The 25,536-nt window shown below is 34.0% G+C and overlaps 1 protein-coding gene across 1 annotated transcript in view; it reads left to right on the forward strand.

The window, feature by feature from the left end:
• LOC145692923 (tubulin glycylase 3A-like) overlaps window positions 1–25,536 on the forward strand; it is a 59,782-nt gene that overhangs the window by 23,492 nt on the left and 10,754 nt on the right. Inside the window, exons 6-10 of the mRNA XM_081768483.1 lie at window positions 1,610–1,817; window positions 7,204–7,294; window positions 14,174–14,341; window positions 18,465–18,715; window positions 22,945–23,158. Of these exons, the coding sequence (XP_081624609.1) occupies window positions 1,610–1,817; window positions 7,204–7,294; window positions 14,174–14,341; window positions 18,465–18,715; window positions 22,945–23,099 (873 nt within the window). The 3' untranslated portion in view covers window positions 23,100–23,158. The remainder of the gene's footprint in view (window positions 1–1,609; window positions 1,818–7,203; window positions 7,295–14,173; window positions 14,342–18,464; window positions 18,716–22,944; window positions 23,159–25,536) is intronic.

A 25,536-nucleotide genomic window follows, 5' to 3' on the forward strand; every position in this document is an offset into this window, starting at 1 on the left:
CTATAATTTATATGGATGGCAACACTGAAAATTCTTCAGTTCATATTTTCTATTGTAGAGTAACATTATCTATGATTGTGGTAAGTTGCATTTCATTATCTCCTTTTATCTATGAAAAACAAGCAAAAGAAAAAATGGTAAATTTTGTATTATTTTTAGTATGTCAGGCTCTTAATCATCCGTCTCCCTTAGCTCAAAGAGCATAATTGTGTGATGTTAAACTGAATGATTTCCTTTCATCTCATTTTCTACATACTTACAACTATTGTCACTTACAATGGAATAGTAATACAGGTATCATCACTACATACATTCACCAGCTAGAATACTTACCCCGCCTATGTGGTGTTCACTCAGTATTTAGAAACAATTACATAAATATAGAATACATTTTGACCGACGTAGAAAGAATGTAATTCTTTGTGGTCACTGAAAAGCCTATTCACATTAGTCAATTCATCTCTATGTTATGGCAAATGAAAGTCCATCGGTAGAAAAACACTTTTGCTGGCACTCCCAGTTCCCTGTTTACAACCCTATGGTGATTTCATAATAGAATTTTATTATTTTTAAACACTTGTTTTAATTTTGTTTTTAAACTTTTATTTTAAAATGTATCCATGCTTAAAATGTAATATGTACAATAAGTATCATGGCGTTTGAAATAAACGACATGGCATTAGCGCGTAAAGGATACTTCACACAGTATAGTGTCACATAGTATTTCCGTTTTAATTTTACCTCTGGAATCAATTGTTTTCGTGCTTTGGCGAAAGTGTTAGTACATCCAATATATTTTGCAAGGTTTAATTACTTAGAAAGTTGATCTATTTTTCTCACAATACTGACTTAGCATTAGATCAAGTTTTCCGACTTTTGAAAATTCAATTTATGATTGAAATTTGAGATTGTATATAGGGATCTACAATGGGTACGTTTTTACATCAAGAGAGAGAGAGACTCACTTGTCAAAAATGCCCATGTGTAAAAATTATTGAACTATATTTCGAAAGTTAAATTTTAGGGCTTTGCTTTCCAAGTATAGTTCTATAATTATAATTATCAATACAGTTCTCATACAAATTGTTCTTATAATAAAATTATTATATTATAATAATTCTAATGGAATATATAGAATTATAACACTTATAATAATGAAATTTTTACGCAAGGGAATTATTATATTTACTTGTGAGGCCCTATTTAGGTCAATTTATAATAATTATTTAAAATAAAACTAACCCAAATACAAATTAACTAATTTTGAAGCTATGTTTATGAGTTGTATTTAAATTTCTATAATACTCATTAATTCCATCATATTGCTACTTGTGCTATCTTCTGCACGTTTCATGAGATCATTAAAAGCTAAAGGTCATGGGATACCAACTTAATAACATGTGAGACCTCTTTGAACACAGTAAAGGGCAAGAAGTCAACGTGGCAGAGACACAAGAAGTCTCTGGTAGTAGAAAGTGATTCATTTTGTATTAGTAATAAGTGATATGTTACACTTGTGATAAGTAACTACATTCATTCATAGTTGATTCGATTTCAGCTCCAAGGCTATATAAGAAGTAACTACATGATCTATCTTTTCTACTGATAGGAATATATCCGAGAAATAAACTTGGCTCTTTACAAATTGATGGACCATTGGCCGCAGTGGGACGTTGATGGCTTCATGAATGTTTGGATATTGAAACCAGCTCATGGCTGTCAAGGACAGGGAGTCAGAGTATTCTCTAAGCTTGACGACATGCCATTGGACTTTGCAAATAAACCTAAAAAGACCTATGTAGTACAAAAATATATTGGTTAGTATAGAACGTTTCCTGCTGTTGACTATGATTAATATCTTTTATTTAAGATATGAATGTTTTAATTAATTAACTCACGGAAGAACGCAAATGAATTTTACAATTTCAATTTTACAGTGGTGATATTAGTAGCACATAAAAGTTGATATAGCACTTACCGATTTTATCACATTAATAGACAACTAGACTGTTCAACAAACAAATCTCAATTTTGCCTACCATTTCTGGTAGTTCTTTTAACTACGTAATATATGTCTTCCTTTATAGTTGAAATTTAAGTTATTTCTCGTATTCTTCTCAAAGAAAAACTCAGTGATATACAGGGTGTCCCATAAGTATGGAAACAGAGAAAATGAACGTCTACACAATATGCTCGAAATATATGTCCTTCTGTTACACGTATTAGCAACACCAATTACAATCACTTCGGAAGATGTCGAATGGTTTCTTTTAGTTTCTTCATGCCAAAATTCATAGTTATTTGCAACAAGACAAAAAACATGTAGTGTCCTTTCTTTCTGGATTGCTTATATTTGCTGACTGATGATATGCCAGATCGCCACAAAGTGATTGGCTTTATCAGTAGCAAGAATCGGACTGTAGATTGCAGATACGTTGCACCACGCAGGAAAACCACACCAGAAGAAGAAAACACAAACCATTGTAACACATCAGAAATATTTACGATTGCAGTTCTATTAAAAGTGAAAATAAAATAGTTAAATCAACTTACGGTACAAACGGATTACTCTTTATTTAGCTCCAATTAGGTTAAAGACGACAACAATTTCTTATGCGATATATACTAAATAACAGGTGAGACTCTAGAGATACACTTAAGAAATACGTGACGTATATACAACTCATGTTTACATTCGTTATTGGCTATCAAGTGCCTAAGGAGAATCATCATGTTACGTAGTCAATACATATAATTATCGTGTCTACTGTATATTATTTCATATCTTTATTCATTCATCCATCGATTCACTTCATCAAATATTTATATCAATTATAATTAATAACCTTAATCATGGAATACTGTATCCCGCAGATGATCTCCATTAACAGCATGAAACTCATCAAACTATTAAACAGGAAATTACATCAATATGAAGTCAACGCATTATACAACACGATCAGCGCCTGAGAGTCAACATTAAAATTGAAGCTGCTATCGCCATATTTAAGCTACTTCAGAATTAAATAGCAAGTTCCTGATATGATGTGCATCACATATGAGAATAAGATGAAAGGATATATTCACGGAATCCCTACGTATTCCGGACGTTTAGATTTAGCTGGACATAATTTATGCTACTATACTACGTCCAGAAATAATATCTATATATAAAATTACCACTTTACAAGAAAATGTGTATATCACAAACACACTTCAATCACCTATTTTATATACTACTCTCTTTCTTCTAATATAAAACAAAATCAACAACTGTCATGCAAAGAAAAAGAATAAAAACGTATTCATTTCACCGTCAATTTCACCAGAATTTCAATAGTGCAGATAAATTTCATGTCGTCTTTTACTTTGAAGATTAGATTAGCATAGTTGATTGCTCAAATTCAACATTAACAATAATTAATAATATTTAAAATAAGTTAATATAAAGAACAAGGGCGCACACAGACAGAAACACATAAAATCCTGTAATGGACAAAATGGGTCCATAACAAACATTCTCTATATTTCCAGAATTGTGGGGTGTAGCTTTTATCAGGAACATAGCGAAGCTCCCAGGAGTTGGACTATCGCAACTCCTTCCAGATCTAAGTTAAATTAAATTGCATGTATATGTCACTCTTGTAAGGGTACATCCTTAGGCAGTTAGTGTTCTAGTGCAGCTCTATCACAGAAGAAACCCCGATTGGACACCCTATAATTGAAAAAAAACTGATAAATAATTAATATTTATTTATTATAAAATATTCAATTTACTAATATGTAGTGTGCAGAATATTCGGACCCAAGAGGAACGGGAATGGGGAATGGCGGAAATTTCATAACGAGGAACTACATAATTTATATGGTTTACCCAACATTGTTGTGGTCGTCAAGTCTAGGAGGCTTAGGTGGGTGGGTCAAATAGCTAGAATGGAAGAAGGTAGAAACGTTTTCAAAGTCTTGATTGGAAGACCAATCGGAAAACGACCATTAGGAAGACCTAGGCGCAGATGGGAGGACAATATTAAGATGGATCTCGCAGAAACTGGATGCAGTTAGCTAAGGATAGAAATCAGTGGAGAACTTTTGTGAACGCGGCATTGAACCTCCGGGTTCCATAAGCCATAGAGTTAGTTAGACTAGGGCCATCGTAACCTGAGCTCTGACAGATCTAACATCGTGTAAGTTGACGACAGTGTTGCGAACCGTCATAGCTAGAAGATTCAAAGCGACCACATGACAGAACGATAAAGGAATCGAATTACTTTATCAATGATTGAAGCAGATTATAAGTTGAAATATTTACAAACTAGATATTTAAAAAAATAATCGTACTTCACTTTACTCCTCAACATTCCAGCACAACGTAGTTCCACTAGGCCTAAAGTTATTGCCACAATGATGAATACTTTTTTTTCCTTTTCCACTTATTGACACAACTCCGTCCTTTTGACAAATTTGCTACGTACATAGAAGTGGGGTTACATGGAACAACAACCGGTCCACCTCCCTATCGCTGCAGGGAGTAGGTTTTCGTGGAATTGAAAGCGAAGAGGGTAGTGAGTCTGTACGAATCTTCTAAAGTTCAAGGGCAATGAACCATTATTTGGAATGTCAGGCTGAAATGAGTATAATTTCTAATGATCTTTGTAGGAAATTTGTTGACATAAGGAAAAAATGTACCTACATACTCTATATATTACAGAGATTGTTATAATGAGCTTTTCATAAGGACTGATTTAGAAATTGAGTGGTTGGAAAGTAACGAACGTGATCCAGCTATGTTTGTCTTTTCGTAGAAGACATTTTTTCACCAATATGTGAAGGGGAGATTAGGTTTAGACCCACAAAAATACATTTGGAAACACTAGGTTGTTTCCATGGTAACCGAACAGTGTTGTCGCATTTATACCTACACATTACTGTGAAAGTTTTTGTGTTGTCAGGTTATTTTGATTTGTTGTGCTATCATCTCAGTGCATTGGTGTGAATATTGTGTTATTATTTTCATTCTTCAGTGGAACATAGTTTGTATTCGTATTATTCACATAGACCTAAAATATAAATTTAGTATGTGTATGTGTATGTGTGTGTGTGTGTGTGTGTGTGTGTTTATGAACACAATGCCTGAAGTGCGTAAGAAGTGCGGAAAGGGGGTGCCCTTGACAAGTCAGGCATGGGAATTTGTTTGAGTTTTACGTCCCACGGTTATGCCGGGTAGGCTAAAGAAGAACGGGAATTTGTGTTTAATCTTAGGGAATATTTGGAGAAAGAACGTAACGACGGTCCTTTATTGCCATTGAATAAAGTGATTGAAAGAGTAGATTCAGCTTTATACATTAGCCCTACAACTGTGAAAAGAATCACAAAAGAGAAGTGCCTGAAAGACCTCGCTGAACCGACGGAAATTTTATCCGCCCTAGGAAAAAAGCGTAAGATTTCTACAATAAATGGAATTAAATTATCTACAATTGAAAGCCATTCTCTAACGTAAGTAGTTTTCATTATTAAAAAAAAAAAAGATATAACATTATGGGCCTTAGCAAAGTCGTTCTGACGTTTAGTGTCATACTAAAGAGTTGAACTGATTTTGAGTTTAACGTCTCTTTCAACAGCGAGGCTATATGAAACGTGGACCTACTGATTAACGTGGAATCCGAACCACATGAGCTCCCGCCGGGAATAGAACCGGGGTCTCCCATGCCAAAGGCGTACGCTAACCGCTTAGCTACGAAGCAGCCCGATCTCATACTAAAGAGTTCGACTAACATATGTTTCCATGCAGTAGTCAGGCATTTAGTATGACACTAATCATGTCAAAAGGACTCTGCATAAGTCCCTATGTGTTTAGAAGTAACGGTTGTTTTCTTTACGATTTTGTAAACTGTCTTAACGCAATACTAATTTGTTTGTTTCTTTTGTCTAATACTTTCGTCAGGCATAATGTTAAATACAATTTTTGTTGTAATACATATATGATTCATTTCCACAAAATGTGTCCCTTGTTATATTGTTACAGAAGATAAATGTGGCAACCGCGCTTGATCGCACGTGAGAGTTGTCAGAGCTCTTCTTAGCGCGGCCTTACTCTAGTTAATATGTAGTGTGCAGTTTCTTCCCTCTTTGGTTTTGTATCAAGGTATCGGTCATTGAATTATTAATGCAACGATTCGAAGATAGGCTGACAAAATGCAGAGCATGTAGATTGACGTCAGATAAGGTGATCTTTAGGAATGTGGACAAAGGAACAATCTGGATGTTTATTCAGTAAGAAATACATAAAAGAAAAGATTCAATACAAAATAGAAATTCTTTTATGGCTGAATGTGTAAGTTACGCTGAAAGAAATAGAAATTAAAATATAATTTTAACATTGATCTGATAACACTATCCATGGGTTTGAATTGGATATTGTAACAAATGGATTGGCTGAAGCCTTCAGCCAATATAATTTAAGCTTTTTTTTCATAAGGATGACTATATATATATATATATATATATATATATATATAGTCTCTCTCTCTCTCTCTCTCTATATATATATATATATATATATATATATATATATCTGCATCTTCATTTATGTTCTATAGTATGTATATAGTGTCTGATGAAGGATATGGTAGATATTCAAAACTGTAACACATAATAGTTTTAAAATACAGTGTGTTTTTTAAGATTTGGTCAGTATGTCCGTTGTTGCGGTATTGATCTGATGAAAATTCACTGTCCGTGATTTCAAATAAATAATGTTTGTCGTTTTAACAGAATTTTAGTTCGAAATATCATATCTCCAAAAAATATTATTATTATTATTATTATTATTATTATTATTATTATTATTATTATTATTATAATATTTTTATTATTATTATTTTATTATTATTACTCAATCGTATCATTCATCTTGCTGGACACGATATCTTCAGAGTATAAATGATTCAGATGAGGGTTAGATTAAAAATATGGCTGACAATAATTTCTTGATATATGCATTATATGTAAACTGTAAAGGATTTGAGCTAACTTAAGCTGATAATATGATTCACGCTAAAAGTAATTGTGTATGACAAGTACGCAACAAGTTAATGTAAATGTTTCTCTACATTTATACGAAGAAATTTAAAAATTTGTAATCGTCTTACACCATGTTTATAGCCCCTATTAAGAGAAATCAATATACAATATTTTGTTTTCCAGAACGACCTCTGTTGATATACAACACGAAGTTTGACATACGTCAATGGTTTCTTATCACTAATATAAATCAATTATCTTTGTGGATGTACAAGTACGTATTATATTAATTACACATTCGTAGAGATCTTTAGAAGTTACAGTATATTTTGCTAATCATTGTCAAGTTTTAGACTAAACTTCATTTTCGTCTTCTATAACTTCGTAATTGAATAGAATATTATTTGAATTTGCAAGTAGTATAAATGTCACTGTTGTGAATATTTATGTCACTGTTAAGAGTATGTGTTATTGTTAGGAGTATGTGTGTCACTGTTAGGAATATACGTCACTGTTGAGTGTATGTGTCACTCTTAGGAGTATGTCTGTCTCTGTTAAGAGTATCCTTCACTGTTAACAGTATGTGTATCATTGTTAGGTCACGTCACTGTTAGGTGTATGTATATCGCTGTTAGGTGTATATGCGTCACTGCTAGGAGCATGCGTCACTGTTACGAGTATGTGTGCCACTATTAGATATATTTGTCTCTCTTAGGAGTATGCGTCACAAATTAGAAGTATGTGTCGCTGTTAGGAGTGTATGTGTGTCACTGTTAGGCGTATATATGTCACTGTTAGGTGTATATGTGTCACTGTTAGGAGTATGTGTCACTATTAGGAGTATGTGAATCACTGTTAGGAGAAATCAAACCACAAGAGTTTCAATCTGCTAGTTAATAGTGTATATTTTTAATATAAATTACATAAATAAATAAATTGTCTGTTTTAACAGAATAAAAACTTTCAGCTGCATTAAATGAGTAACGAACGACATATTTTAGCACCATAAAAGTTCATTTTTCTGGATATTCTCGAAACCTACGCATGAGAGTTTATACGCAAACATGCCATTTTTCAGTTCGATGTGATCTAATAACTGATATACAGGGTTTCTCTAACTTCTTTAGTCAAATGTGTACGTGTACAAAACGTAGAGAAATCCAATATAAGTGTTTTGAGATAGGGATCTAAATTCGGAAACGTTTATTTCAAGCACCAGGCTATCTTGAACAAATAAGAAGTTCCAAAAAATATTATCGTGTCAATGTAACTTGTTTTATTTTGCGTAACGTTATCAAAACTATTCATTATATTATAAAATTATTTATAACAGATTCATTACATCTGATTACTCACTTTTTCACAACGTACTTTGACTGCAACTTTTCATGCACGATACAACTGCTTATCAACGTTTGATAACACTAGCAGGCGAACAATTCGCGATCGAATTGAGTTTGCACAGTGACAATTGTTTAGCGTGTTAAGTGCATTTCTTGTGATCAGAGACGAAGAATGACACTTCACATGAGCTTGCAGACATGGATTTAACACTCGCCTAACGAAGATCGGGTAATTTTTGACCCATAAATGTTTTATTTTAACATTTTCGCTATTTCTTCTTCCTTTTTCCGGTCATCGGCCTAGGTATGCTTCTTTTAACCTACGTACGTACCATATAGTAACACTTCTATTACCCTAACATTCTTTATTTGTCAACCACAAATAAACAATTATTTCTCTGGGTCTTGAATGACGCGGTTTTCGCTGTTTACGTCAAGGATATTTTATTTGTCTTGTCTACCTCACACCGTTCGATTTGTTGCCATTTTACTCACTCTCCATGATCACTTTTACTCATGATTACTTGTTCATTCCCTTAGCATGATCCAACATGTCAGCAGTGTTGCCAGGTGACAAAAATTCATATCAGTGACGGGAATGCTGGATATTTTCTTCCAAATATGTAGGATATGAGATACTTTTCTTCAAAATATGTACAAATGGAAATGCATGGTAATATATATATATATATATGCATTACTGGGTGTGTTTGTGTGCGTTATATATTTACCGGAAACATTGAATCATATTGGAAAATTTCATGTCTATACGGACGGGAAATTTCCTTTCATGAACTGGTAATACTGCCTGTCAGAGTAAATGTCAAAATTTTAGTCCAATTTGGCTCATGCAGACGAAGAATGTAAATGAACTGTGCGCGTCTGTTCTTTGTACGGTAATAATGTCAGAGCAGTACAATGTTGATGTTCGCCATCATTTGGATACCAACTTTCCTAGTAATTGGATTGAAAGGGGATAACCTATACGGTGGTCAGCGCACTCTCTGGATCTCACTCCTATTGACTTTTTCTTTGGAGAATAGTCAAGTCATTCGTGTACGAAATCCGAGAAAGTTCTTGTTATTTGCTTGATTGTGCAACAGAAACCGTGGATATTTGATATAGTGCCATATGATTTCATGTGGCATTGTACTTTACGTATCGAGGATGGTAGTCGCTATTTTAAACAATTATTGTGAGTCGTTTGTACATACAGTGAAGCAGTGGCTTTTTGTAATAAAAAAATTGAGCACTCAGATCCAATATTATCAAAATACAGTAGGTTACATTGACACGATAAAGAAAATTATTACAACTTCTTACTTGTTCAAAATGCCGTGGCTCTTGCAATAGGCGTTTCAGACCATATGTTTCCTATCTCAAAATATTTATATTGTAAAACTTTGTCCCATACAGGTTATAGGTAGAGCTTTAATAAAAAGAGCGTCCGGCATCGACTCCCACTACCGGCATTTATTATAAAGTTTCCACTATAAAAAGTATTTTTACAAAATACTATACAAATAATCTCTCCAAATTTACAAGATTAGTTATGGGTAGTCTTTGACCGTAAGGTCGCAGACAGAATATCTGCAAAGCCCCGAAGAAGGCTAGGCAGAGTGGAGTTAGGGGCCCAAAGCTCCGAAGCAAGCAGTGGGTAGGTTAGGTGACCACAGAGCCCCGAAGCAAGCTAAGCGGTTGAGGTTGGGATTCCCGACAAAGCCCCGAAGCAAGCTAGGCTAGGAGAAAGGAAAGGCGTAGCCCCAAAACAGACTAGAGGCCTGGGGTTAGGTTACTCCTAATGTTCCGAAGCAAACAATAGGAGGGGCACCAGTGAACTGGTACTAAATTGCCGTCGTCCAGCCAATTTATAGAGGTTCTTGGGTGGCGGTGGCGCTGCTGCTCCGTTGACATCGTCTGCTCCGTGGGAGGAGCCAGAAGCCCGTCGTCTGCAGGTGGTAGTAGATCCATCTGGTGGTGGAATCCTCTTGCTAAACCACGTGGTGGTGTTTGTAAACACTGGCGTGTAGAATTGTTTATACACAACACCATGTTGGATATTATAATATTGAAATCCTCGTTCGTGAAACCAACTCTTAAAAATTTGATACAAGAGATTAGAGATACCTAGTATTTCATATTTATACAATATTTTATTTTAGCCTAAGTTAAAGTTTAAGAGGTAATGATAATGTCGGCATTTATCTCATTCATCATACTATGTACCGTCATCTTGTTAGCGTTATAGTGAACAGTGCAAAAGCGTACTATAAGGCTCTGAGGCCGGGCCTACCCTGTTTTCCACCATGTATTTTCTTTATCTTTGCTTTCTTATAAAATACTTCCTTCAATACTTCAACATTTCGGGTTTTTCGGTAACAAAATACTAGGTTGGAAATACTTGGAGACTCTTCCGTTTGAGCCTTACCCGTTCGCTAGACAGGCTTTGATTTTCTTAACAAAGAGTACGAAGTTTCTGTGCACAATTTTGTTTCTATTAGTGATAATTTGTTTAATTGAGCTATATACCCTCAGGAGTTACTCAGAGTATCTTTTTTTTCATCGGGCTTGGACCATAATAGATTGTAGAATTAAGTCTGGTACATTAAACACATATAAATTTACCAAACGCTGCCGTACATAATAAAATAGTAATATTTCTGTATAATTTTAGTTGAGTTTTCCATTTCATAGAATCACCGTGGTATGTACGATTTTGTTTCGGGGGACTTTGCTTGTTTCGGGAAGGGCTTTGCTAACTTTATTCCTGGGAATGGGAAAATTCTGCAATATATATATAAAGCAATATAAAGTTGCGATAAAATTTCGATGAGTGCTTAAGCCCGGAATCCACCCCTTTAAATATACCACTCCATAGAATACAATATTAAATATCTTCCGTTGATTCAAATAAAATTCCTTCTGAGCGTTAACATTTCTAGTGAAGTCATTATCACGTGATGCATTAATTAAATGCAGTATTGTACTTACTTTAAAGTGGGAGATGCAAGTAACAAACTTATCCAAGAAATTTGACAGTTAACTGTAAGAATGTACTTGCTTTTTCTCTCCCTCCATTTTCAAATGTGCAGGAAACGAAAAACAGCAAGTGAGGAGGAAATTCCCCTCATCCTCCCTGCAAATCCCAGACAGAAGAAAATATGAACTGCACTTCAAAATATTTGTAGTAGAACTAAATGGAATATTCCATTAATACACATTGCGTGTTTTCCTCCATGTAGACTTTCCGTCTACTTTTGCTTATATAAATATTTATTCTTTCTTGTTAAATTAAACAACAATAACTAAAACTACTATGCATACATGCTCATAAATTTAACTCTAAACAGTGTTACAAATACAGCTAAGAAAGTTCTTTAACTATGTCGGTCCCGGCGTCCCCCACAGGGGACATAAAATATGACGATATTATTCTTTTTTTTTTTTTTTTTTACAACTTTAAAATCAGACTAGCAACATTGAAGACTGTTTACAGGGGATGATCATAAATGGATCATGCCCTGTAAACAGTTTTCAATGTTGCCAGTCTGATTTTAAAATTGTAAAGTGAGAATAATATCGTTATATTTTATGTACCCTGTGGGGGACGCAGGGACCGACATGGTTAAAATAAATAGATTATGTAGTTTCTTTTGTTGAACTCAATAAGGAAAATATAATTCTGACTATAATTTTAAACATTTTATGATACATTAAATGTTATTTGTGTTATTAGTTTATCGGGCCTACCCTATTTATTGGATTACGCTTCGCCACTGATAATGGTAAGAACTTCATGAGGGTGTACTTCAATATCACTTTAACCTAAATAACTGGCGTGGTTTTTGTACAACATTAATTTTTAAGTTTACAAAAAAATGTGTTTGTTTTTTTCGAGTGTCTGGAAACTATGCATAAGATTTATAGTGACATACATAATTTTGATCAGCTTAATGATACGTATCGATTGGTATTTGTCTCGTCTTTCTTTTTCGTAAAACGTTAATAAATAAATATTGTAGAAAATAATACAGTAGAGTACCGAAAACTCGGCCTAATGTGAACCGAAGGGTGGCCGAGTTTGTGAAAATGCCGAATTATCGGGAATGGGGTTAAAAAAAGAATAAGTACGAGTGTTTTCTCAGAAAATACAATACTGTACTTGTATGTATTGGTTGCTTGAGAATACAACAGAGAATAATTTGCCCAAATACCCTTAAACAAAGGAAAAGTACGTACTTTATGAGCACGATAACTAGGTCTAATGTGGACCGAAGGGTGGCCGAGTTTGTGAAAATGCCGAATTATCGGGGATGGTTAAAAAAAGAATAAGTACGAGTGTTTCCTCAGAAAATACAATACTGTACTTGTATGTATTGGTTGCTTGAGAATACAACAGAGAATAATTTGCCCAAATACCCTTAAACAAATGAAAAGTACGTACTTTATGAGCACGATAACTAGGCCTAATGTGGACCGAAGGGTGGCCGAGTTTGTGAAAATGCCGAATTATCGGGGATGGGGTTAAAAAAAAAGAATAAGTACGAGTGTTTCCTCAGAAAATACAATACTGTACTTGTATGTATTGGTTGCTTGAGAATACAACAGAGAATAATTTGCCCAAATACCCTTAAACAAAGGAAAAGTACGTACTTTATGAGCACGATAACTAGGCCTAATGTGGACCGAAGGATGGCCGAGTTTGTGAAAATGCCGAATTATCGGGGATGGTTTTTTTAAAAAAAGAATAAGTACGAGTGTTTCCTCAGAAAATACAATACTGTACTTGTATGTATTGGTTGCTTGAGAATACAACAGAGAATAATTTGCTCAAATACCCTTAAACAAAGGAAAAGTACGTACTTTATGAGCACGATAACTAGGCCTAATGTGGACCGAAGGGTGGCCGAGTTTGTGAAAATGCCGAATTATTGGGGATGTTTTTTTTAAAAAAGAATAAGTACGAGTGTTTCCTCAGAAAATACAATACTGTACTTGTATGTACTTGTTGCTTGAGAATACAACAGAGAATAGACTGTCCAATTACCCTTAAACAAAAGAAAAGCACGTACTTTATGAAGGCACAGAGCCTTTAATATACACGCAAATGAAAACGAGTTATGCATCGCGGTTAAGAAATCGACTAACCCTGGCAAGGCTTACAGGTAGACCGAAAGGTTGGGCGCGCTGGCGCCAGATACGTGATGGAGGAGTGGGAGTGTGACACGAGAGAACGGAAGAGCAAACACACGCACACTGGCAATGACCTTGAACGGGTCTGCATCAAGGGCGCTGATCCTGGAGGGGCCGAGGAAGCCCGGGTCCCCCCAAAGCTCATATGAGCCCCTATTGTATTTCTGAATATACAATATTTGGCATAATATGATTGCAATTTGTGTTAAAATCTTCATATATATATATATATATATATATATATATATATATATATATATATATATATATATATATATATATATATATATATACCTTCTACATCTGAATGGGCCTCCCCAAATTTACAGAGAAATCGGCGCCCTTGGTCTGCGTGCCGGTTTTTTCGCCCTGCCATCGTGTGGAGGAGTTATCCGGACCGCCGGGTTATCAAGTGCCGAGTTTTAGGGGCTCTACTGTATTTTAGAATTTTAGAAGTTTGTATTAACATGGTAGAATTCAGTTAATAATAAAAACATTGTTTCACTACCAAATATTGAAAACTTTTTACAATCTTTCTATTGTTGATTGTGCAGTTTAACTTAATTATATAGTAGTTGTATTTATTTTATGTCTACTACATTGGCGTATTTTTACAGGGATTGCTACTTAAGATTTTGTTCATATACTTTTGATCTTAAAAACTATCATCGATCGATACATCTTTGCAACAACAGTGTGCAACATAAATACAAAAATCAATCTCTACACAAGGGACTGCCAAGAAACAAGATGTGGGAGCTTTCAACCTTTCAGGAATATCTTGAGTATGGAAGTTTTATATTTTATATTTAAGTTATAATTTATACATATTTAATTGTTGCTAATTGTCTAAATTGAGAAGTAAATAAAATTAGTTTTTATTAGGTCTTTTACGCAGAATATTTTTATGCTTAAGAATGTGTTTTACAGTGCTATTCAAAACAGGGTAAACGTAAGGCAGCAATATTCAGTTTTTATTTAAAATTTCAAACTTAGCAAGCTACTTTCTTATGTAATGTGTTTTATTGCAAACTAAACAAAAACAACGTAAAATAGGTATATTTTTTCAGTATGCGCACATTACATGTTCCTTATAAGCAAAATCAGGATAAATTTATTTTTAGAAACTGTATTTACATATATGAATTAGGATTATGCATGGGATAACGAATTTGGACTAAGTGAGTAAGACTTAGAAAGAGGTCCCCAGGAAGTATATTTCCTAATATTTTTTTCCTGTCCCTATAAATTACTCTGAAAAATGCTTCAAAAATATATTGTAAAATTCTGTTTTTTGGGTAGAGCTAAAAGTTGGTATACGGGAATTTGGACTTTTCCCAATCAACTTTTATTATAAAAGTTCCTTCTTCTGTACAGTAAGACTATTCATGGCTTTGGATTAATTGTTTTAACAAAAGAGACACTGACCAAACCTTAAAACTTTATTTTAAATTATAATTTGTAACTGTTTCGGATATCTAGCATATCCTTCTTCAGACACGATCGAAATTAATGAAAATACAGACATATATATAAATGTTATTATAACAGAGTTATAACAGAGTAGTAATAAATATCACAAATAAAATATAAGTTCCTCTAGATATTTTGGTGGTTTGCTGGTGAATTTGTAGGAGCCCAATAACCAAACGCCTTGGGGTGACAAGAACTAAGGCATTTGCGCCCAAGGTATAGGTAGATACCTCTCAGAAACCAGGGGAATAAAACCCAGAGACCAGGAGCCCTACGGGATGGTGAGGTGTTTGCAGAGACCAAGTGTCTTATCAAAAAGAACTCTCAGAGACCAGGAGTCCTAGAGAGTGGTAAGGATAAGGGAGATCTCAGAGACCAGGATTCCTAGAGGGTGGTAAGGATGAGGGAGATCTCAGAGACCAGGATTCCTAGAGGGTGGTAAGGATGAGGGAGATCTCAGAGACCAGGAGTCCTAGAGAGTGGTAAGGATGAGGTAGATTTCAGAGACCAGGAGTTCTAGAGAGTGGTAAGGATGAGGGAGATCTTAGAGACCAGGAGTCCTAGAGAATGGTAAGGATAAGGGAGATCTCAGAGACCAGGGGTCCTGGATAGCGGAGGTGATGATCAATCTGGGGAGATTTATGCCTTCTGTGGTAATTCTGGCTCTTTTATCCAGAAATGTTACTGACTGCTTGAATCTTCGTCACTTGCCGATCGTTGGCGATGATTGAGAACGTCTTCTTCGTGCTTGTCGTCTAAAGTGTGTTTGCAGCAGCATGTAATGTTGGGAGCATGTGTAGAACCTTGCAATATTATATTTACTAAAATTTCCTTGTGGCGTTAACCTTGTGCAAAGAAATGCCTTTCTTGCAAAAGATAACTTTCAATTAAACCCAATTGACCACTCGTCTTCTCATTAAATTAAAAATAAACAGATATGCATTCTCTACATGACATAGACTGAGAAATGCAGAAGAATCGCCTATACAAGATGTGAAACTGAAGTTTAAAAAAGTTTTTTCTTACACTCTGTGCATCATTTTGATTAGTGTCAAAGTTTCTGTTCTGAAGTTTCGATAATTCCAATATAAATGAATCAGTAGTTTTGAAAGGTCATGAGTAAGAAAAGAAAACTTATGAAAAATCGAAAAAAAATACTGTTTAATTTTTGAAAATCCTGATAGACATGAAATGATCGACCTCTGTTTGAAAGAGTAGAGTTTTCTTGTCATTGCATGAAATGAACAACTTGTGTGTTTCGAAATAAATAAATAAATAAATACATAAATAAATAAATAAATAAAGGCAAACTGGCTATTTTCTGACTCGACCTTTCCAAACTACTGATTTAAATAACTTTCCTTCCTTCAAGAGGTACGTCCAGTTTATTCTTTTACAAGTAGTCATAAATCTATCGGCAAATATACAGTAAATAACCTTTTAGATCAAATACATGGCAAGATTTACTGAATAACTTCTACAGAATCTTCTGGTAGATATTTATTTATTCATTCTTGTCTTTTATTTTATTTTATTTTATTTTAAATAAAAGAAAAGAAACTGATTTCGTTTCACAGTTGTGATAATACGGTAGACTTCCAAACGACGCTAAAGAGATCTATCACTTCTGGCTGCAATACAGAGATAATGTGAAAGATAGATAGAGATCTATCACTTCTGTCCTTCTCACTCTAAATCCATATCAAAAGCAGTTTCTTGCTATGTCTTACAATTATTAGTGTATAGGAATCAACATTGAAAATGAAAGTTCAACTGTTTATTACAATTTCCGGTTTCAGTAGAATACAACTGAGACGAAATCTATTCTTTGGATACGGAATATACGTAAAAATCGTTTGTCGCCTTCTATTAGAGTTTCGCTCTATGAGAATTAATATTAAAATCGATAGCAATAGTAGATGCCTATCATTTCGGCTTACAATAGAGGAGTAAAGTCGGAGATGGAAAGGTTTCTTGTTGTATTGTATCCAAAACCTGCTTCTTGCTATTTATTACCTTTTTCCAGTATAATTATCAATTGAAACTGGAAATTATAGATTCCCATTACTTCCGATTTCAATAGAGGATTAAAGGTTGAGATAAAATTTTTACCGTTTTCTTCCTGTGATGATCAGTATTAAAAAGGAAGTACTATTACACCGTACAACTTCCACTTTTAGTAGAGTAGTACGGGTGAAGATGGTGCATTTTCTTGAGACGCTAGATCGATTCCAGAAAACCACTTGTTGGTACATATTACTCTTTTTCTCTATGACGATCAACGTTGAAACCGGAAACGGTTAATTTCTACTACTTTCGATTTGAATAGAGGGTTAATAGAAAAGATCGAACCTCTTGTCAGGGCATTTAATCGATTCCAAAGAACACTTCTCGATATCGCGTCCCATTTTTTACTCTATGCAATTCAATATTGAAACCAGAAGTATTGGTAGATTTTATTATTTCCGTTTTTACTTCACTGTTACGAGTGGAGATGGCATTTATTCTTGAAACACTGAATCGATTTCAAAAAACTGCCTTTCAGTATTTATTACTGTTTATTTTTTTAAGGGCAATCAACATTCAAACCAGAAACATTATATTTCAACCACTTCCTGTTTGAATGGAGGGTTAACAGAGAAGACAAAACCTATTCTTGATACGATGAATCGATTCCAAAAACCCTTTGCGCTCTCTATTATCGTTTTTGTTCTATGGTAGTGAATGTTGAAACCGAAAGTACTAGGAAAGTTCTACCATTTCCGGTTTTTGTAGAATGTTACGGGTGAGGATGGTATGTTTTCTTAAGATGCTAAACCGATTCCTGAAAACAGCTTGTCGTTATCTATTACGATTTCTGTTCAATGTCGAGCAACGCTGAAACTGAAAACTTTTGATTTCTGTCACTGCTTCTTGGAATAGAAGGTTAAAAGAGAAGATGGATCTTTTGATCTGATGCCTATCGACGGAAGGATGGGCACAGCCGTTCTCTAAGACTTCCTACATTTACGTGTATGCATCATATAATTCGGAAGTCTACTAGAATAATTGAAAGAGCATGGTAACTTAGTAACAAGTTACCTACTTTTGGTACATAAAGTTGTAGGTTTGTTTTTAGGCTTTTATCAGATTACTCCTGTTCCTTGCTCCTTTGATACCAGAATTTATTTATTTCAGATATTTATTTCATATTCAATCGCACTAATCATAATTTGTAGTCTACAGAAAACTGAAACTAAAATATTATTTAATTCAGTAGAATTTTTAAGTCAGAGAGAAATTTACTTGATACTTGATAGATTTGTGTATTTCAATCAATGTCTGTACTTTTATCCTTGATCTATAATCACATTATATTTTTATTTCATATATGATACATAATAAGCATTTGAGATATTACGGTCAACCGTAATAAATATATCTATTATTTTAAAGAGAAATAGGCAAACCAAGAATTTGGACAAGCATCTATTATGAAATGAGGAGAATTTTGACTGCAGTCCTCCAAAGTGCTGAAGAAAGTTTATCCAAAGATAAGAAATGCTTTGAATTGTATGGAGCAGATTTTATAGTATCTGAGGACTTCAAACCTTGGCTGATCGAGATCAACCACTATCCAAATATGTACCACACGACGTCAGTGACAGGAAAACTTTGTCCACAATGTCTTGAAGATGTTATTAAAGGTATGTTTTCTGTTAAAGTAGTCTACATTTCAATATGTAGTTGTATCTTAGAAATAATTATAACCTAACCTTATACTGTCGAGCATGTATCCAGAGAGATTATTTCAAGAACTGCTGCTCACATCCTCAGTTGCTCCCAAGTACGAAAATCAATTCATTCACTGAACATTCATATTGTTTTGTCTATAACTAATAATAAATAAGTCATATATTAATATGTGTTAGCCAACTAATAATCCTACCACTTAATTGAACCGAAGAAATAGCACAAAACTAAAATAAATTAACTATAAAACTTACAAGAAAAGTGACTTTCTTTGTGCCTCAGTGTTTATTACTTTAATTGAATATTTCCTTCCTTTCTGGGAATGTTATCAGCACCATTTTCATTACTGTGTCACTAGATTCTTAATTACATTTCATTGTAAGCTTTGTTTTCTTTTAAGAAACAATTAGTACAGAGTACTCCCGAACTTAATTTCGATTTTTGATTACCTTTCAAAATTGTCCCTTTATTGCCCTGTCAGCAGTAAATTGGCAGTAAATATATCGCCATTCACTGATTTGTTTATACGAATAGTTGCCATAACGAATCAGGACGTCCAGAGCAAAAAATCAAAATGACTTGAAATATTGACAATGCGAGATATTTTTCAAAGAATTTGAAACATAGCAAGTGAGTAATTTTGAATGGTGATTATCAGCAAATAAAAATTTAATTATTACTAATCATTATGTATTAATGAATAACAATAATCGGTCATTCCAATAATTTCAACTTAAATAAATACTTTAAAATTTAGAAATGTTTCTATTATTAAAAGAAACATAATTATTACATTATCAACTAAACATTGATTAATAAATTTATTTTACAACATTTGAAATTATAATAAGAATTTTGTGAATTTATTGAATAAAGTTTCGACAAATCAACATGCTTTACATTGAAGTATAAAATATTAATGTATTTGATATGTCTTGTATATTTGTAACTTAATATTTTATATTAAGTTAAATTTGCATCTTATAACACTGTTAACATTGATATTGTATACTTCATGTCAATATTTGTTCATTGAAAGAAGGTATGACAATATCGGCAAAGCTATCAAGGAAATAGTGATAATTTTGAAAAATACAGTATTCAAACCCTATCAAATACATATGTGTTTACAAAAATAGATTTTAAGAACACCCGAAAAAATTTTAAAACAACATTCACGTATGGCATAGCTTAAGAACAATGGCAGCATTAATGTTTTAATTAATCTCATTTGTTAGATTTTTAAAAGTCTTTATTTACTTAGTTTTATGTCATGAAGTTGAAATAGTTGACTATTGGAAGAGCTATTCGTAAACAACAGTTGATATTATTTTTTGAACATTCATATAATGAAAATTTATTGTTTTGAACATTAATATAATGGAAATCTTTAATATTTTATTTACAACGTTTATTGTATATATTTATTTAGCCCTTTCACTGGTCTAGGGCCTAGCACTTGTCTTCAGCAAACGAGCTCTACAGTTCGATTTCCGATGGGAGGGCATTGAATGCATTACGGTGGTTCGGGAGCTGTAGGTTCAAATCTCATATAACCTCAGTGCTGACAAGAGAGGCTAAATTTCAAGCAACAAAGACACAAACATTTATGCTGCTAGTTGTTTATCAATTATTTTAGATGTTTTATGCTTTTCACTAAATTTTATACTCAGACTCTAAAATCGTGCAATAGTTGTAATTTAACAGAATATTTCTAGTTGAGTAAGTTTGGATAGCTTGACCTCAAACGTTAGAAATAGCCTTCAAACTGATGACATAAATTTCAGGTAAATTTACTGTACAAAAAATAAATTAACAAAAAATAATTTCAATACACCTATGAACGAAGAAAAAACAATTTTGTATTTTAATAAATATACTGGCTTCTTTAACTTTTTAACCTGAAGATATGTACTCGTTAATGTTAAAATAATACTAATTATCAGCTAAATACAATCTCATCACTGTTGTATATTTCTTTACAAAAAGCAGATAAAGTAGTAAGCATTCTAGTTTTATAGAATGCTTTTTTTTCATACAGTTCAACTGTTTTACTGAAATCAAATAACACGCTTGTGGAAACGAATATAATAGCATCCAGTATATATGTCATCCGATACGGACGAAATCCATATCACAAAGTGTGGTCCCAGAAGATATGTTGATCTAAGTTTGAAGGTCCCAGCACACCGGCCATAGTTAAGACGATGCCAGCTAATGACTGTTGTGCAATTAAATAGCTTCGTGCTTTTCTTATAGTAATCCTATGAAAGACATGGTGGTTGTTTGAAAGAATTATCTTTCGCTGGGTCATGATGCATAAGTTTTTATCGATCGATGGTAGATAGTTTCCACTGGACACATTGCCTTCGGTTCCCTAACTGACGGGACGGTTTACCGTCAGTCCAATCAGAGCCGGTGTGGCACCTCATTTGAGAACATGACTACTAAATAACCCATTGCTTGAGACAGGCCTACTTTCTGGTTCCTCTCTAATGATTATTCCTAGCGTCCTCATCTCCTCATTGGGGAAGACTATGTGATATCCAGCAATGAGAGTCATTCCTTTCCCGGATACATTGACGACTGTGTATTTCCGTAGATGTGCAGCTGAGCTGGAAAATCTAGCGTGTATTTATTCCCGCCATATAGAAACACAAACCTGACATACCTGGTATTTGGATTTCCTCTAAATTCATTCAGGGGAGTGTTAACTCAGGAATAATACGTTAGTGATGTCTTCAATACTGTCCTCTGTCTGCAGGACTCCATTCTTCAGCACGATAATATACGTTTCCATACTGTCAGTGCAACTGAGCACACTCTACTTCGTGTGCTTTCTACCTTGCCTAGAATTACCAAATTTTTCAGAGAAGAAAAGATTTTACGATTTATAGAGGAGGAAGGAAGATATGCGATGTCCAGAATTTACATATAATACATTCCGAATATAGTTTCATATAGTAACGTAGAGTAATTTTAATTGAAAACTAATTTGCGATTTCGTTAAAAATAATTGCTACACAAAAAAGTATATTACTATTCCAGTTGGTATCAGATGTAGTTTGGATCTCTTGTTAAGCTAGAAGTCTTCATTTCATATAGCCTCTCTGCTGACAAGGACACTAAGTTCAAAATCAACCAATCGATATAGTAGACAAATATTTGTTGCAGGTTAATTGTATTTTAATGAAGAGTTTGCATCTCTTTACGATCTCACATACTTTTGTGTATGTTCAAAAATCTCCTTGAAGGACACAACGAAGTTAACAAGCATTTGGAGTTCTGTATTTGTTAGGTCACGGTAGCTTTTGCTACTGACATCATTGTATACTGTACCACAATCAATCGAAAATGCGATATAATTGAGACGGCATTGACAGACGAAGGCTAAGGTAATAAAAACAAATTTTTGTTAAACACAAAGTTGGGGTACCGTTTAGATAGGAGATGAAATAAAATCAAATTGTTGTTAAACACAAAGTTAGGGTACTGTTTAGATAGAATATAAACGCAACCTGTTGCGTTACCTTTCTGAATAATATGTTGCGTTGTTAACAGTGTATGAAAAACCAGTTCCCGTAATTATTCTTTTTTTTTTTTGGCTAACTTATACAAACGTTTTAAAAAGTGTCCATGACTATAATTTCTTTTATTTATCGAACAAAGAAAAACGAAGAAATCGTTTTAAAGGAGAAAATAAAAACGTATAACATAAAACGTGTCAAAAAACGTAAAACTTATTGGAAAACGTAAGATCTGGCAATTCTAATCTTGACTACTAGTTTTCCGAATTTAAGACCTAACAGAATATTTTCGAATTGTTTCTCTCTCTGCTGGACTCTACCAACGACTGTCGCACAGCCACCGAGAACTATAGCAATGTAAGTAACCATACCTCAGGCAGATATTCACTACACGTGCTGTTAAGAGAAGTATGTGTTTTGAACATCATGTATAGCATATTTGGGATATCTCATAAGTACAATGTTACGATAACTATCACCTACCTTTACCTTCTTGTTGTATGTGTGTTAGATTCGTGAATTCCTATTGAGCGTTGTTAAATGCTTTTCCACTAATATATTTTTTGATTCTTACCACTAAGGAAGATGAAACTTGATGTAATACGATTTTTTAAATGCAATTTTAAGAATACTAAACGATTAATTATTTCTTACAGTTGTAATAGATAGACGTGATGATCCTGATGCAGACACTGGAGAATTTGAACTCGTCTATCAGTACCCGTCCATGCGCGTAAATCCTCTTCTTAACTTAGAAGTACGTGGCAAGAAAATGCGTAGATATTTTTCTTCAAGTCCGTCCCGCACGTAAAAGCAGGCCATGGGAACAGGACAAACTATAAATTTGTAATTACCAAATGTCATGTAAAGGTAAGATTTTTATTACTTTTGTTCATTTTATTATTATTACATGTTTTTCAGCAGTATCTTAGGAATCTTACCAGGAGCTAAATGAAAGTTGCATAAAATCATGTGCAGTTTGACCAATACGTGTAAGTACTTGTTACCTCGAAGATGAGTAAGAATAAAATAGATAAATATAGAAAATAAAGATGCAAGGGGCTAATAATGGGCCGAAATATTGTAGATAAATAATTAAAATTAAATTAAGATAAGTATTCGGATCTAAAATAACATTAAATTGATGATGTTTACTTTTCTTGAGTACTTAGATTACGAAAATGCATTGTGCACTACGTAAACGATAGGGTTGTTCTGCTATGTATATGGTAATGCACAATATATTTTCCCATTTCACTCACTACTCGAAAACCAGAACTCAGATCCAAACTAAATAATGTTGTAGGCATTCTTAGAAGGTTTTTAGAACCTGCAACCTGCCCGAATTTTGTTGTATGTATTTCGTAGTTAAATGAGTTACGTACATCAATCCATTGACACAGAATTTTGAACTCTCAATTAATGTGGTAGCAATATATCGCAAGAAGTAAAAATTCATGCTACTTTGATATTGATTATAAGTAAAATAACATAAAATATAATCGTGAATGTTCTTATCGGTGTAATGAGTTGTTAAACCTGTTCTTCTGACATGTGAGCTCATGGAGAAATGTAACATCAAGACAATTGATAAAATATTCAATGATGCGAATTCTATTCATTGGCCTGGGGATTCAAATATGAAAATGTGCTCCAGTTTCTCAGTGGCTCAGCTACACACATGGCGAAGGCTGGAAAAACGTTGAAGATAATTTATCCGAAGATGATTTATTTCACCTGTGCACCTCATGCCTTTCAGAGATATGCGGAGTTATTCGTGCTAACTACCTCAAAGTGGACTTGTAGGCTCCCGGTAAGATTAAGTTGTTAATAGTTACGTACCCTGACATGCCACTGCCACCCAAGCCTATTGTAACACGATAAGAAACGTGGTTAAAGGCAGTAGATTATTATTCTGATCATCTCGAATTCATCCAAAATGTGTTAAACCATAGCTATCTCTAGGAAGGCCCCGCCATAGAAACTTGGCAACGCAGCGCGAACGTCCTATCGGCTGGAACATTTGCCTTTCGGTAAATGGTAACAATCGCACGCTGTCAGTAAAAGGCGTTGGTATTTAGATGCTGTAAAGTGTCACATTTATGGGAATTAGAGGACAGAATGCCAGATCAATGTATTATGCCTGGGTATCAACGTAATTACACTAAAACAATTAAGGAGGAAGAATATGTAAAGAGTTTCCGATTTCCAAAGCGTTCCATTCTCAAGCGAAATATTGGATGATCATTACGAATTTGTAAACACTAAAGATTATATTAATAGTTTTTCTTGAGATTCTAAACAAAGACTATTTGAACAGTGTTACATTAGATGATTCTGCATTTCTGTACGTATATGGCTGTACATATGTGTTTCAAGACAGCACACAAACTTAACTGTGATGCGTGTAATGATATTTTGATGCATAAAGAGGAATCAAAAGATGAATGTTCCACTAAGGTAAATCGAAGCAAATTGTCGGTACTGTCAGATTTTATTGTAAGAGTATGCAAACATCTATTTGCAATTATGCAAGTGTTAATGTCTAAAGAATATGAAAACAAGTTAATTTCAAATAATAATCAGAAATTAGTCTTGCATCGCTTAAGTGTATTAGGGATAAGCAGAGACAATAACATACTTGATTATATAATATTATTGTAAATCCATGCCACCACGACAGTGAAAAATTGGTAGGAAACATTGTTTGTGTAATATTCATTTAAATAACTATTCAAAATTAATGAAGAAAGCTGTTGTAAAAGAAAGAAATAGAAGGAAGTTAGACATCTTTCAGCATGAGTACGGCCTCTAATAGACCTACAATTCTGGCAATTCTACCAAATTTGTAAATGTACTGTGTACTTAAGAACATCGGCGCCCGAAGAAAATTTTCTAGAGAACATCTTCCTGGTTGCTATATTACGTTTGGTATTTTTTTTATTATTATATTAAGAAAACCTTAAGAAATTTAAAATGAAATCTTTGAGTTTTACGTCCCACGGTAATGCCGGTAAGGCTAAAGGAAACGGTGATGATTTGAAATGAGTGAAATGGTGGAATGAAGAAAATAGGAGGAGATGGGAGAACCCCGAGGAAACCCACGCACACGGTGTTTGTCCATCACAAAGTTCACTTGGTGCGAGCTGGATCGAACCTGGGACCCCAAACACCAGAGATGAACGCTCTACCACTGAGCCACCGCGGCCCCTTACGACACATTTTAGTTGTCGTTATAATACAAATTT

The sequence above is a fragment of the Thermobia domestica genome, chromosome 8, assembly GCF_964235325.1.
Source record: "Thermobia domestica chromosome 8, izTheDome1.hap1.1, whole genome shotgun sequence".
NCBI classification, from domain to species: Eukaryota; Metazoa; Arthropoda; class Insecta; order Zygentoma; family Lepismatidae; genus Thermobia; species Thermobia domestica.